Source organism: Poromitra crassiceps, assembly GCF_964638095.1.
Source record: "Poromitra crassiceps genome assembly, chromosome: 16".
Lineage (NCBI taxonomy): Eukaryota > Metazoa > Chordata > Actinopteri > Beryciformes > Melamphaidae > Poromitra > Poromitra crassiceps.
In genome coordinates, this window is record NC_139645.1 from 2,971,023 (window position 1) to 2,987,538 (window position 16,516).

At 43.8% G+C, this 16,516-nt stretch overlaps 1 protein-coding gene across 2 annotated transcripts in view; it reads right to left on the reverse strand.

Annotated features, from left to right (window-relative positions):
• Positions 1-15,312, reverse strand: part of LOC310791057 (lactadherin-like) — a 26,103-nt gene extending 10,791 nt beyond the window's left edge. For both annotated transcript variants that reach the window (XM_083652773.1, XM_083652772.1), the window contains exons 1-4: positions 15,211-15,312; positions 7,855-7,980; positions 7,268-7,399; positions 1,189-1,302 (exon numbers count right to left, since the gene is read on the reverse strand). In XM_083652773.1, the coding sequence (XP_083508899.1) occupies positions 1,189-1,302; positions 7,268-7,399; positions 7,855-7,980; positions 15,211-15,286 (448 nt within the window). In that variant the 5' untranslated portion in view covers positions 15,287-15,312. The remainder of the gene's footprint in view (positions 1-1,188; positions 1,303-7,267; positions 7,400-7,854; positions 7,981-15,210) is intronic.
• Positions 15,313-16,516: the final 1,204 nt, after the last annotated feature.

Consider the following 16,516-nt stretch of genomic DNA (forward strand, 5'->3'; position numbering starts at 1 on the left):
TGTTTATTTAGTTTCTCTCCATACGAGTTTAGTTTTACTTAGTTTTATTAGGCCTATGTTGTTGTTTTTTAAATATAGCTATGTGCATTAAAGCTTAGTTTTAGAGTGTTTTACTACTGTTCTAAAAGCCCAACCAGGGACAAGGACTGCAAATGAACTATGGCTAGAAGTCCATTTGCATCAGTTGCATTTCATTGAAATGTAGCAATGCTTATGTATTGTCCCTGTCAAATAAACAAATAAATAATAAATAAAAAAGATAATGCTGTGACGGGGTGTAAGACAAACTTCACTTGTATACACGGTTTTCACAGAATTGTGTCGCTAGGGAACAGTTGTATTAGCAAACATTGCAGCTAGGTGCAATTTAGAATGTTTGTCAGGGGTTCCCAACCTTTTTTGGATTGTGACCTGACTTTGACATCACAAAAGTCTAGTGACCCGAGACATTCGAATTCCGGTACACCATCGATAATGACATCAGTGACATCGTCAGTGACATCGTCAGTGATGTCACATGTAACAGTACAATTGTTTCTCCCACAGAATTTTGACTTTAATCTGAGAATTTTGACATTTTCCTCAAAATTCTGACAATTCTGACTTTAATGTCAGACTTTCAGAATTCTGACATTAAACTCAGAATTCTAACTTTATTTTCAGAATTCTGACTTTATTCTCAGAATCCTAATTTAAGGTTATAATCTCAAAGATTTTCATCTAAATACAAATAAAAGTCACTATATGATAGTGAGTTACTGTAACACAATGGTGATTGAGGCTATGTCCCATTGATGAATGGTGAATTAGTAATGTCACAATGTCACAATGCAAGTTTGGATCTTACATGCAATTACCACTCATCGCATCGGTGTCACCCAAGAGAACAAAACTGAAATCTTAGAGATTATACTCTAAAGAATCGCAAGTGATGCTAATCATCTTCGGTAGTTTTATTTAATTAATTAATTTATCTTTTGAAATTTCAGCCGACCCTATTTGAATTCCAGGCGACCCCACTTAGGCTCGCGACCCCGAGGTTGAGAACCACTGGGCTACATATTTTGCATCTGCCTGATTTGTCGGCCACAGGTGCACTACTTAAATGCTTAGCATTTGATATTATTCTGTAATGACACACATCAGATAAAAAAGTGAATCAAATGTTAAAGCAGTTGGTGAACCTACGTAGCTGGCACTGCTTCCCAACATAGGGCGAGGGGCAGTGGCAGGTGTAGTCTCCTTCAAGATCTCTGCACATCCCTCCGTTCTTACAGGGCTGGCCAGCACAGTCATTCACATCTGAAGGAGAAAACAAACTCGAATTAGAACTTAAAAATCAGTCCCTAAGTAGTGAAATATTCCCTGAGACCCAACAAGCACAAGATGAAAACACATGATGGTTATAGATGCGGTGCACACCTGCCCTAAAACAGCTCAGACAAAGTACAGAGGAGTGGCGGAGAGCCACAATAGCCTCGCTGTGTCTCCAACCCTACAGCTGCTTTCTCTTTAGTCTCACGTGATGACAGAGATGCTCCTGAAGGCAACACAGGAGGGCGGGCAGGAGGACGCCCTTGGCAACCGATTCAGAGGGCATAGCAGGTTCGGGTGAGAGGTCACGGACGGTTGGCGATTGTAATTTGTGGCAAGCTTCTAGGAATTAGAAGGGACTCAAGAGATTTCAGGATGTTATCTAATTTTTTTCGTCACCGTCAGTTACCAACTGAAATGAGCTCTGTACTCTGGCTAGCAGATCACAGAGCACTTTGATATAAAGACGACAAAACTCAAATGGCCCTTATCTACATTCCAGGAGGAAAGTATGACAACATGTATTCTTCAAACTAAAGACAACAGAACAGAAAATGGCGCATATCATGTTGCTAGCCACAGTAGATATAAGTTATAATGCATGCGTGTGGCATGTGTGTGTGTGTGTATCTAATGCAGCTGTTACCCGTGAGGAAAAGGGGAATTTGTTTGGGAAATTGAAAATAATGTCTCGCTGAATGAACTGAATCCCATGAATAACCGTCAATTTCAAAAGGATGAAAGAGGGTGAGAGACGGGGAGAGAATAACAGAGAGAGAGAGAGAGAGAGAGAGGGAGAGAGTAACAGGGAGAGGGGGAGAGAGTAACAGAGAGAGAGTAACAGAGGGAGGGAGAGAGAGTAACAGAGAGAGGGAGGGAAGGAGGGAGGGAGAGAGAGTAACAGAGAGAGAGAGGATGAGAGAGTAACAGAGAGAGAGAGAGAGGGAGAGAGGGAGTAACGGAGAGAGAGAGAGTAACAGAGAGAGAGAGAGACAGAGAGAGGGAGAGAGAGAGAGAGTAACAGAGAGAGAGAGAGAGAGGGAGAGAGAGAGGGGAGGGAGTGTGAATCGAGTGTGACTGACATAATGTCAACTCTACTCAGACCACTACTGCATAATAAAGTTAACATTTTCATTTTAACAGCTAACAGACACAACACAGAAAAGTTGCCTTGGTAAATTCCCAAATCTGAGCAATTTTCCATTTCAGTTGCAGTGATTGTGAAATGAACTGATGAAGGTCATATCAAAAGTCTTGTCTAGCTGATCCCCTCGACCAGACATCCTGGTTACATAGATGAAAGGCTTACAGGAAGTGACTGTGCTGTGTGCACATCACTTCTTGCATCGTCCCCCATCGCTTCTAGACGCCACCCATGTAATGCCGTCTAATCTCCACAGGGAGGCAGACTTATCTAACAATTCACTGTACATGGTCCACAGCAGTGGGACGTGTGTGTGTTTGACTCAAACAGCAGCTAAATGAATCCATGCCACTCAATTTAAATGACATTTTCACCAAGAGCGGCTAGAGCAATTAGTGAGAGCATGTTAATTGAAAGACAATTCACTAACAGACGTCACCTTCCTCTGTCCACAGCTGAGTCCGAATAGGCCAGGAAGTCTTTGTAAATATGCATTTTAAAGTGAGTCGTAATTAGTACTGCAAAATTATTTTGTGAAATAAAGACATTTAATTATTTTCAATGAGACAAAGCACTTTGGACAACCACCGGTTTTGACTAGATCTCTAGTGTATATTTACAAAGACTTCCCATGCATTGGCTCTGCTGTTACCTCCATCTAAGCACCTTCAAAAACAGTTTGTAGGGGGCATGGTAGGGGGCATGGTAGTGGGCATTGTAGGGGGCATGGTGGCTCAGTGGTAGAGCTGTCGCCTCACAGCTAGAAGGTCCTGGGTTCGATTCTCACCTGGGACGCTGTGAGCGCTGAAGGAGTGCGTGCCCGTCCGCATGTCCTCGAGTGCCCACCGCCCGGGTGGGGCTCGTCAAAAGGGCCTTTCTGTGTGGAGTTTGCATGTTCTCCCTGTGCCCCCTGGGGGTTTCCTTCATATAGGAACCCCTCACCAAAAACATACAATATCCTGGTTGCTAATGTGGTGCCTCCTCTGGTCGGCAGAGGGTGGAGCAGCAACCAGGATAAATAAATTAAATTAGCACTAATGGGGGATAAAAATGGGGATAAAAAATCGGGGAGGGGGAAAAACAAACAAACAGTTTGTACCGTGTGGCAGACCCTGAGTGACTCCTCCAGACTGCAAGTCTAACAGACGTCATTATGCCACGCGGCACGGGTCTGTTTAGCTCCTGTTGCTGGAAACACTAAGAGGATTGGTCACAAGTTGAAAAACATTCCCAGGATCGAGACAACACAGGATCGAGACAACACTGCCACCCAGTGACTGACACTGAACTACAAGTAATCCTGCTAGCATAAAGTCTGTGTCTTTAGCCCACTGCTCTGATTCCTTCTGTCTAGAGCCAGCCTGCACTATTTGGGGATGCGTTTCCCCCCCTCCTATTTCAATGTTTTTTGTTACATGTATTATTCTACTTTTATTATAAAAAGATTAAAATTAAGAGAGAGAGAGAGAGAGAGAGAAAGAGACTTTGACTGTTGATGTTCCTTTGATGAACAGTCAACGTATCTTAAAAACAGAGCGACCTAACAATGCCAAAAACTAAACAAACCCAACTGCCTCGCCACCCACACCCACACCCACACCCATGCAAGAGAGAGAGAGAGAGAGAGAGAGAGAGAGAGAGAGAGATGATGTCACTGTTGAATTAAACTTCTTTCTCCTACTGGAAAAATCCAATCCACAGTTTGTTTGTGTGTGTGTGTGTGTGTGTGTGTGCGTGCGTGTGTGTGTGTGTGCGTGCGTGTGTGTGTGTGTGCGTGTGTGTGTGTGCGTGCGTGCGTGCGTGCGTGCGTGCGAGTGTCTGATGTCATGCGAGGAAGTGGTTAGGTGGAGCGACACACCTACAGTACACAACACACCCATAAGGACGGGGGATGACTGACTGGATCAAAGATAGAACATCTTTGGGAGTGGACGACCACACTGCACACTGCACTTGGCGGTCAGGGCAGCAGGCTCGGCTTTGGGAGGGTGAGCTGTTCGTTCCCAATAAATGCCAGTCCAGTAACTGCATGATCCTCCCTACGTTGTAATTTAGCTTGTTCGGTGACAGAATGAGCCAATGTTGCTTGATCAAATATGAATTGATTAAATATTAAATTATTATTTCAGTGCGTGTGAGACAGTTTGGATATTTTAATCTTAATTTGAATTGAAAGTTTGAATTTGAAGTAAAAGTGAACTATAGATTGAAGTGTATGGAATCTCTTCTTTTCGCTTTCGATATATCTTCATTTGAATTTAACTCGGATAAAGACTGCAACTGATGCAAATCCAGATTGGGCGCGTCCCGGTTGTGCTCCTGTCCTCCATTGTGGTAAGAAGTCACACACACACACAGGGTTCATATACAGTTCAGAAACAAATAACACTTTCACAAGACACACACACACACACACACACACACACACACACACACACACACACACACACACACACACACACACACACACACACACACACACACACACACACACACACACACACCTAGACACACACACACACACACACACACACACACACACACACACACACACACACACACACACACACACACACACACACACACACACTCCTAAGCTAACACAGTATATGGGTGTCAAACAGAGTTCAACCCACTCCTTTATAGAGAGCCAAAGTGGAACGTCACTTCCTGCTTCAGCACTGTACCAGAGAGTTTCCTCCGCCATTTATTTCCCCATAGACATTTCGTAAAATGCTTATAAAAAATAGTTGTACTTGTTCAAACCAAACGGTTCAGATATATTTAGAAACAGGAGAGATCGCATAACATTTCACTCGGACCAAAACGTAAAAAAAATGTGGGGTTTCAAGAAAATATATTTTTCCGATGTTTTTTGTCCGAGTGAAAAGTTCTATGGTCTCTCCCAATTCTAAATATATCTGTACCGTTTGGTTTGACCAAATAAAACTATTTTTATACGCATTTTACAAAATGTCTATGGGAAAATAAATTGCGGAAGAAAATCTCTGGTACAGTGCTGAAGCAGGAAGTGGAAAAAAGGAGAAGAAGAAACAACATCCTGGTATTTCCTTCCTTTCCTCATTCTTATATTATTATTATTATATTTCTCACACTCTGCGCCAATGGCAAAACAAACCGCTAATCCGGGGGTTTATTTTAAGAGGATATGACTGGGAATTCACTGTTATGACACATTCTTTGATTCATTAGGTCAGACGCAAGTCTGCGAAAAGCACAAACAGAGGCCATGGTTCATTCAATCTGCTTCTGCACGCTAAGAGACTTTTGACTAATGAGCTCAACAGAACAGCCACAGGGCTGAATGAGGTTCTTTCATGAGGCTCCTGAGCTGACCACACATCTCTCATACTGCTGACAGAGATCTTTAACTCATTGAGTGCCAGCCACTTTTGGAGAACGGACGCTCCCAGTGCCAGAGTTTTCAGAGCGTTTTCAGTGATTTCTCGAGGCCCACAGAATATTGTGTGATATTACTATGTAAACACCGAACACGCAAAAAGAACAAGGAGACTCTATTGTATCATCAGCAAAAAAAAGTTTATTGATACCATTTTCCGTTCTTTAGTTATGAGCCGGAGAAGATAGGTTGTTTTCAGCGTTTTCAGGCATTTCAAATTATAAGCTGAGATATTCAGCCTTTTGTGAAATGCAGCATTTCAAGCACATTCACTGACTCTAGATACGGTAATATTTTCTGATGTAGTGATGTGGTGTAGTTGTGTCCTGCCCTGCGTGCCCCACCCCCCCTCCCCCCCCTCAGCTGAAAACTCCTCCCCACACTAGTAACACACAGCCTCGCACCAAGCGTCTCTAGGAAGCCTGGGAAGCGCCGCCTCCCAGGCAGCGCAACATGGAGAAGCCACACGCGGACTGCAGTGAAAGGTTTGGCTTTTCAGTGTCGCGCTGCTGCTTTTCTAGCGGCTAATCATGTGGAGAAACTATGCTGACAGACAGACAGAGGCAGAAGGACTCAGTTGTGTGCGCGGATTGACTGTGTTCGCACGCACCGTCAGTTGCAGCCAGAACAATCTACATGGCTCTGGATTGCAGCATGAGCGGGTTCTCTTTCATCAAGGCTAATTCAGGCTGTGTATTCCTGACATTTCTGTAATCTGGAGAGCACTGTCGCCACCTAAGGGTTCTGTAAAATAGGTTATAGACCTCCAATAGCTACTATAGTTGTACAGGAGCTGCGGAAGGCTTTGATCGACGTCCCACCGTCAAAAAACGCATTGGACGTCGAAGGACGTCCGTGGCACTCTACGTCACTATTTAATTGGACGTCGAAGGACGTCCATGGCATTCAATGAGTTAATATAGAGAGGCCAAAGTGGAACGTCCCTTCCTGCTTCAGCACTGTACCAGAGATTTTCATCCGCCATTTATTTTCCCTATAGACATTTCCTGAAATGCTTATAAAAATAGTTTTACTGGTTCAAACTGTTCAGATATATTTAGAAACAGGAGAGATCGCGTAACATTTCACTCGGCCCAAAACGTTAAAAAAATTGCGGGTTTAAAGATTTTTTTTTTTTTTTTTAAGTTTTGGACCGAGTGAAATGTTCTATGGTCTCTCCCGATTCTAAATATAGCTGAACCGTTTGGTTTGACCAAGCAAAACTATTTTTATAAGCATTTTACGAAATGTCTATGGGAAAATAAATTGCGGAAGAAAATCTCGGGTACAGCGCTGAAGCAGGAAGTAGCCAGTCACTTTGCCTGAGAGGAGGAACATGGATGTTGATGGTGAATGTAAACAGGTGTACATGGCTGCTCAGTGCTTACTGATCTGACAGTGCGCTCCCTCGAAGCCCGGCTGGCACTTGCAGATGTACTCGCTGAAGACGTCTCCTCGCCGGGTCGGCGTGAAGAACTCACAGGACCCATCGTTCTTACACGGGTTTGGACTGCAAGGGCCTGAGAGAGGGCACGAGAACATTCACCTATTACCCAATTCACCCATTTTGTGTCTAAAAGGCAGGAAGTAACACAGGTGCAAGCAAGACATTAATTAGGGCCCCGGCACTGGAACACCCTACTTCGATCGGAAGTTGTGCTTGCACCTGTGTTACTCCCTGCCTTTTAGACACAGAATGGGCGAATTGGGTGGGAAGTGAAATAGGCTATAATGGCTCTCTCTACTAATGCTCTGTACTGCGGTGGAATAGAGAGCCCCAGGGATGACGTATTTTTGTAGTCGGAACGCGGAAGTCCCGGACTTAGTGTTAGCATCGATGTTTTCCGGACTCATTCCTGGGGCTCTCTAACAGTTTAATGACAACAGTTTAATGCATTCTGGAAGATATGCCATCTCTATATTATTTCCATCTCTGTACATTTGATAAGTGCTACAGGAGGGCAGCTATCTCTACCTGTCTCCGTCAGGTTGCAGGTGTCTCCACCGAAGCCATCCACACAGATGCAGATGAAGGGGTCCTCTCCCACTCCTGTCACACACGTACCCCCGTTATGGCAGCGGTTCACCTCACAGTACTCACCTGAGGACAAGAGATGGAGAAGATGCTTTTCATTTTCAACACTTTAACACCTTTAAAAAAAAAACGGCTATTGGCAAAACGTACATAAAGTGACATCACATTGTCATATTTCCTGCACAGCTACACTGGAGATTGATAGCAAAAAATTAAAAATCAGCTATCTAAAACATCAATCATGGTAATTGTCAAGTTACTTTCAAAATGTAATATACTACATATTACTAGTTACTTTCATTTGAAAGTAATACGTTACTTTACAATATTACTGTCTGTGTAGAGTAACTGGTTACTTATTACACTACTTTTGCATTACTTTCACCAAAACACCAGCAGCAGCAGAATGACATCGCCGCCTCGGAACCATCCCGAAAAATTATTTAAACTGTCTTGAAGTCAGTGTAAAAACAATCCAAAATTCTAAATGTTATTTATTTATTTTTATTTTTGTTTTTAGTTTGATTAGGAAATTATTGTATCTTTATTTAAATGTGTGCTTTGATAAAAAAATAAAAAATAAAGTAACTAAATTTGTAACTTGAGTTACTTGACAAAGTAACTGGTATAATATTACTGAAATCCTACAGTATAAGTAATAAGTTATATTACTGACTACTGAGTTACTGCTCAAAGTAATATATTACACTGGATTACACTGGATTTTAGTGTCAGTCCATCAGAATTAAAGAGGGTTTGTTTCTAGACTCTATAATATTTTTACAATCATAGTTCAACAATCATATAGGAAGAAATCCATCATAGAAGAGGCAGAGATGACAATTTCTCCACCAATAGTATAGCCTCAATAGGAATGCAATAGCAAGACAGCAAAAAAGTAAATGACAACATGTCGTCACACAATAACGCCTGGAATGCAGTAATAAATGTCAAAGATTGATGATAAAGTAATAGTGTTAGAGCATCTGAGAATGGATGCTAAAACAAATGCTAACACTGTGTTTGGGGATACACAGGATCTCTAAATGCTCTTCTTACTCAGGAGTAGCCTATGTTCAGCTATATAGTAGGGTTGGGAATCACCAGATGCCCCCGATACGATATTACCACGATACTTAAGCCACAATACGATAGTATATATATATATATGTATATATATGCACTTGACAATTTAAAGTAAACTTGGCATTTGTGCGATACCATATGTTGCCACACAAAATATCGCGATACTATGCTCTATGCTATATCGATCCCCCCCCCCCAAAAAAAAGATCACAGAAATGTCCAGCAGGAGAGACAGAGGTCTGGTTGACATATACGTAGTAGTGCTGTGTTTCATGTCATCTTTATTATTACTTTATTCTATTTTACAATCTTGTTGACCCCCACGTGGGTGTCACATCACGTGGGTGTCACATCACGTGGGGGTCACATCACGTGGGTGTCACATCACGTGGGTGTCACATCACGTGGGTGTCACATCACGTGGGTGTCACATCACGTGGGTGTCACATCACGTGGGTGTCACCCCCACGTGGGTGTCACATCACGTGGGTGTCACATCACGTGTGTGTCACATCACGTGGGTGTCACATCACGTGGGTGTCACATCACGTGGGTGTCACATCACGTGGGTGTCACATCACGTGGGTGTCACCCCCACGTGGGTGTCACATCACGTGGGGTGTCACATCACGTGGGTGTCACATCACGTGGGTGTCACCCCCACGTGGGTGTCACATCACGTGGGTGTCACATCACGTGGGTGTCACACATCACGTGGGTGTCACATCACGTGGGTGTCACACATCACGTGGGTGTCACATCACGTGGGTGTCACACATCACGTGGGTGTCACATCACGTGGGTGTCACACATCACGTGGGTGTGACATCACGTGGGTGTCACATCACGTGGGTGTCACATCACGTGGGTGTCACATCACGTGGGTGTCACATCACGTGGGTGTCACATCACGTGGGTGTCACATCACGTGGGTGTCACCCCCACGTGGGTGTCACATCACGTGGGTGTCACATCACGTGGGTGTCACATCACGTGGGTGTCACCCCCACGTGGGTGTCACATCACGTGGGTGTCACATCACGTGGGTGTCACATCACGTGGGTGTCACATCACGTGGGTGTCACATCACGTGGGTGTCACATCACGTGGGTGTCACATCACGTGGGTGTCACATCACGTGGGTGTCACATCACGTGGGTGTCACATCACGTGGGTGTCACATCACGTGGGTGTCACCCCCACGTGGGTGTCACATCACGTGGGTGTCACATCACGTGGGTGTCACATCACGTGGGTGTCACATCACGTGGGTGTCACCCCCACGTGGGTGTCACATCACGTGGGTGTCACATCACGTGGGTGTCACATCACGTGGGTGTCACCCCCACGTGGGTGTCACATCACGTGGGTGTCACATCACGTGGGTGTCACATCACGTGGGTGTCACATCACGTGGGTGTCACATCACGTGGGTGTGACATGACGTGGGTGTCACATCACGTGGGTGTCACATCACGTGGGTGTCACATCACGTGGGTGTCACATCAGAATCAGCAGAATCTCTCAGCGGGCCGGAGAGAATTTGTGGACATTACTTTCATTTGCTGCAGTATTTATGTCTGAAGATGTGTGGATCATTTGTGAATTGTCACTGTGTGTACAGCTACTAGCATAAAAATGTGCTGTTCCAGACAGTTGTTCTAGCAGTGCACCGATTCCGTTTGGGCCCGAGGAGGCTATCGGGTCGCCAGATATGTAAAAGTTCTTCTCACGATATTTCACACCAGAACAGGTTCTTGACAGTTGCTGTCAAACCTTTGAACTGAGCAGACTGGCTTCACTAGGTCCTGCACTGACTCGACATGTTTCAGCATGTCTGTCTCACAGGCAGCCCTTTTGCAAGTCAGACAAAGTGACCAGAGGAAACATTTCAAAGAGCAAGTCATGAGGATAATGATGGAGTCCACACCTAATGTGGAGACAAACACATCAAACAAGCTGCACTGCAAAAAAGAAAAGAAAAGATGATAGCATCACCGTGGGAATGGAAGCAATACTAAATTTAAAGAGATATGCCACCTAGCCATCGTTTTGTTCTCTTCCATCTCTGTATGAATTAGAAGCAATAATAGTGTATTTTCGGGGGCGTGATAAACAGGCCAGGCAGTGTTTGCCGTTGCTTGGAAACTGAAAAAGCACTTCAGCAGCAGATTGCTTCTTAGAGGACAACAGTGAGTGCGTGTTTACATGCACACTAAATAGACCGTTTATTATGGGATTTCTAGAGTTACCCGATTATTCAAGTGTCATGTCAACAGCCTCCTTTACCGGATAAAGGCCGTTATCGGTTTATGAGAAAACCCATAAACACACCTAGGATTCTGTTGAATCATCAGGTTTATTCGTATAACCATACATTATTACTAAATTGTATTACTAAATTATTACTAGTACTAGTAGTAGTACTAGTACAGGGGCGGCTTTAGCTCAGGAGGTAGAGCGGGTCGGCCAATGACGCAGGGGTTGGCGGTTCGATCCCCGCTCCCTCCCAGCTGCTGTCGCTGTGTCCTTGGGCTAGACACTTAACCCTCCTTGCTCCCGATGGTGTGTTGGCAGCCTGCCGCCATCGGTGTATGAATGGGTGAATGTAGATTATCTACTGATTGTAAAGTGCTTTGGATTGATTGATTGATTGATTGAGTTCTTTATTGATAATGAATACACAGTATATACAATATACATATATACATACACAGGCCCACCATTATCAAAAGGATAAAAACGCAATAAAGCTAACAGCTTATTTCCATTGCGGTCCTCATGATGACTGTTATAAAATGTGTACTGTTGTGTGTATGTCTGGATGTGTGTAAGTGTATAACAGTGTGAGTGCCACAAGCACTTGTCAGAGTCTGAGGGTAACGCGTGGGTGTGCCTGCCACGCAGGGGGGAGAATGATATGGGAAAGTAGGGCACAGTGAATAACCAATAAAAATAAGCATAAAATAAAATAAAAGACAATTTGTGCTATTAAAAAATAAACCCATCAAATCCTAATAAAAACATACATTAAAATATAATCAAGTAAAATAAATAAAATAAAATAAGATCTAATAAAATACAGGGTCGAGTGAAACACCGGCTCAGTTACTGGCTGGCCGACAACAGGTCGCCCCCCACCTCAGACACCTTGGCTACCATCAAATCCAGCCTACATGTACCTATACTGGACAATATATTATAATATACTATAGCATTACATATCATTACCATACAATATTATATACTATATAATAATATAGATATAATATAATATATAATATAATAATATAATACCACAATATAACACAACACATTAAATCCAGGTTCTGTTTCTCCTGATCCAGTTCTTGACTTTACCTTTGAAGGAGGGATAGGGGCTGATTGTCTTAATCTCAGCTGGGAGACTGTTCCAGGCTACTGCCGCTGAATAAAGAAAAGAATTTTGGCCGATGCATCTTTTACATTTTACTGGGACCAAATCTGTGGGGCTCCCTCTAGTGCCGTGCCCATGTACGTCACTGACCTTGGTGAAGTAATTTCTGAGATATTTTGGGACAGCATTGTTGACTATCCTGTGGACCATGCCGAGTTTGATTTGTGTTACTCTCTCCTCTACTCTTAGCCACTTGAGGCTGTCGAAGTGAGACTGTAGTAGGTGAGTCCTAGGATTCAATTGTAAAATGAGTCTGACTAATCTATTTTGTGCTGTCTGGAGCCTGTTTTTCAGTGACACTGCGATGCCGGTGTACCAGGAGGAACATGCGTAGTCGTATTGACACTGAACCAGTGCTCCCGCTAGGATTTCCAGAGCGTACCTGTTGACATAGGTTGAAATCCTAGAGAGGAATTTCACTCTCTGGTTAACCTTTTTGGCTACCTTCTGTGCCATGCTCTCTCCTGATAAAGTGTTGTCCAGCACACATCCCAGATATGTGACCTCCTCCCTAGCTGAGACCTCTACGTCTCCCACCACCACCCTAAACCCCGGAGACCTCCTCAATTTGATGGTAGAACCAAAGAGAATGGCTTCTGTCTTACCTAAGTGGAGGGACAACCTGTTATCAACCAGCCAGCAACTGATCCTGAGTAGTTCTCGGCTGAGGATAATTTCTACCTCCCCTTTATCCTGGTGTGAGACCAGTAGAGCCGCATCGTCCGCAAAAAGAAGCAAGTCACATTCACAGGCAGATTTCATGTCATTGACATATAAAAGAAATAAGACTGGACCTAAAATGCTCCCTTGAGGCACCCCGCAAGTTGGCACTAGTGAAGATGACATGGTGCCATTTACTTCCACCACTTGCTTCCTCCCCCTTAGGTATGACTCTACCCACCTTAGCGAAGCACTGTTAAAACCCATAGCCTTCATTTTGAATAACAGTATATCATGGTTCACGGTTGGATAAAAGCGCTATATAAATGCAGGCCATTTACTAATCATAAATGCGGATATCAGATAGCTGATTATTCTCAGTTATCCGTTTATTGTTTGCACGTGAACGCACTCAATTTCATCTTACTTTAATTCAGCAGACGCTTGATAACAACAGAATGTGTTTATGTGCGGGTCAGGATTAAGAGATTTCAGGATTAGCCAGGTTAGCATACATGCAGCACCTCTTTCAAGAATGACCACTTACACAACAAGACAACAGCTCAGGAGCTTGAGGCACGCATCCCACCATCCCATAAAAACAACAGGTGGACAGGCAGGGGCGGAGTCATCTCATTCACACAAACATCCTGGCCTGATAGTACACACACACCTATTCACCTAATGTAGCCCCGCCCACTTGACCCAGTTGTGTTATGACTTCCTGTTCAAAACGCCGTCTGTTTCAAACCTAGTCTGACTCTGGCTCTTAGGGGTCTGTGCACGCACACACACACACACACACACACACACACACACACACACCTTAATTCCCCTCAGCAGTGTTGTTGACCACAGTTAACAACACAATGTAATACTGTACTGTCACAGGAAGTGTCAAGACAACAGGAAGTAATTGGCTGACCCCTGCATTGGAACATAAGGTGAATACTTAGTAGTACATGTAACAGTCGCCACACCTTGCCAGTCACAACACTTTAACGTATACTTGAGTCATCGCTATTTCCTCTGCACATTTTATATCGTTTCAAGTGCTGCTAGAGGGCAACTATTTCCACGTTAAAGTGTCCGTGTATTATTTTTACAACCTGCCTCTTATGATAAACACTGGGTGTAATAACAGCATGGCAGGCAGAAACTTTGCTGACCACAGACAGTCACTCATTATTACACCATGACAATGAGTTAGCATCTCAGCAGCACCCCCAAGTCTCCAATGACATGTGGCTGCTTTATGAATAGATGTTTTGGACACAGCCTGGACCCTAAACAACAAAGCAAAATAAGAAGATAGCCTATTTGGGACGAGAAAAGTACGAGGAAAGTCATTGAATATCATCAAAATGGCTGTAAAGTAAAAACTACAACAATAATTGCAGTACTTGATTAGTGAGGAGGACTGATAAGTGGAGTGATATCTTTTCATTTGTGTAATACGCCCCATATACCCGCTGGTTTTTAAATGTGGCCTGTATCCGGACAAGTTATCTGGATAATGGTTGCATTTAAACACCAGGTGTAAATGGGGTGAAAGAGATCTGAACACAATGTGAGCCAGACTACCTCCATGTGGTCAGGAGGATCTGATCACATCCTGATCACGATATTTACACCATGCATTAACATGCCTTTTCCTTATCCAGATAACTTAGCCAGATACAGGTCACATTTAAAAACCAGATGTAAATGGGGTACAGCCCCCTGTTTGTTACAGGCTAACGAGACCCCTCTTTTGTCTCATCCCCATATATTTTACAATACAAAACATCTTCATGATGAGTCAGTAAAGTTATTGTTATCACTTAGATTTGATATTGTAGTAGGCTACAGTAGGCAGCCTCCATAAATGTAGCTTACTGTGGGCTACATTTAGCATAATTCAGTGCCAAATCGCCCTGTGGATCAAATGAAAAGACATCTCTGATTTCTGATTGTAAATAGGCCTACCTCAGTGAAGCAGTAGCCTAACCTGTGGCACAACAGCCTAAATGGAATATCGTCTATTTAGACCCTGGCAAATATTGATTGATCATCTCGAATGCGATGAATGGGATGATACGCTAACTGGTCGTCAATAGTTAAAAATGACTTACCATTCACTGAACACAGATAAACCAGAAGTGCAAAGGTTGTTAAATGTGCTGAGATTAATTTCCCGGGACGTTTCATAATTGTTTCCCCCCTGTTCCGCAAATTTGTCCCGACGAGTGACGCTGTACCGCTCGGTACCGCTAGATGTCTATCTGATGCTGCCTTCAGGAGCTGTCGGAAATATCATATTTCCCTTTGGAAGGCAAACGCAAGACAACAAACACAACGAGAGAGTTGAGATTTTCCAGAGATTTAGTGGACGGAGAAGCCATGTAAAACAGATAGGAAAGGAAAAACATTTCACTATCTGATTTTGTTGTATGTAGCTAAATCATGAGGATATTTTTGCTTTTTCTTTAACGTTGTAGTTGTTCTGCATTTTGGGGCATAGGCTAGCCTACTTACATACAACTTTATTGTCATTTTAGTCTTAAAGAGACAAATAGTCTATGTTACCAACTTACCGTAGAGTTTATTCATATTGCTGCAAAAACAAGTCCCGCGCAACTAAATGCGAGTTTATCGGGAGCACTTTAAGGCACCAGTTTGACAGAGTGGGCTCTACTACTCTGTGCTGCTACACTCCATTTCAGAAGGTGGCGGTAATGCACCAAAAGCTGTTTGCCAACCGCGAGAAGAAGAAGAAGAATCGTCTGTGCTGTGCTGTGTGTCACACGTGCCACAGACAGAGAGCAGTGTGTGCACGCCTAGAGGAAGGAAAGCGAGCAGCGAGCTGTGTTTCAAACTGGTCGTGAATTGTTTTTGATAAAACGACACAACCGAGGAGGAGCTGCCGTAGGCGAAAGGTCGATGTCCAAAAGGAAACAGTGCGCTCCACTGAAGCGGACAGCAGCAGCGGCTCATGGCGGTATGTGAAGCAGCCAGAGAGACACGTGCAGCTTCAGTCTGACACACACACACACACACACACACACACACACACACACACACACACACACACACACACACACACACACACACACACACACACACACACACACACACACACACACACACACACACACACACACACACACACACACACACACACACACACACACACACACACACACAACCACCTGAATGAATACAACCACCACAGAGGCAGAGACATCCTTATTGTACACGCACATTTACTCCAGGCATGTAGCTACGTTAGCCGAAGCTGTTATCCAGGGCGAGTACAGCAGTGACAGAAGAAGGAGAAGCTGAACTTCACACCAACACTGATAACCAGAATGAGGAGGGCAAAGTTCAGAAACCTAGTTAGAGCCAGGAAAGTGCTGGGAAAATAGAATAAGACCTGAG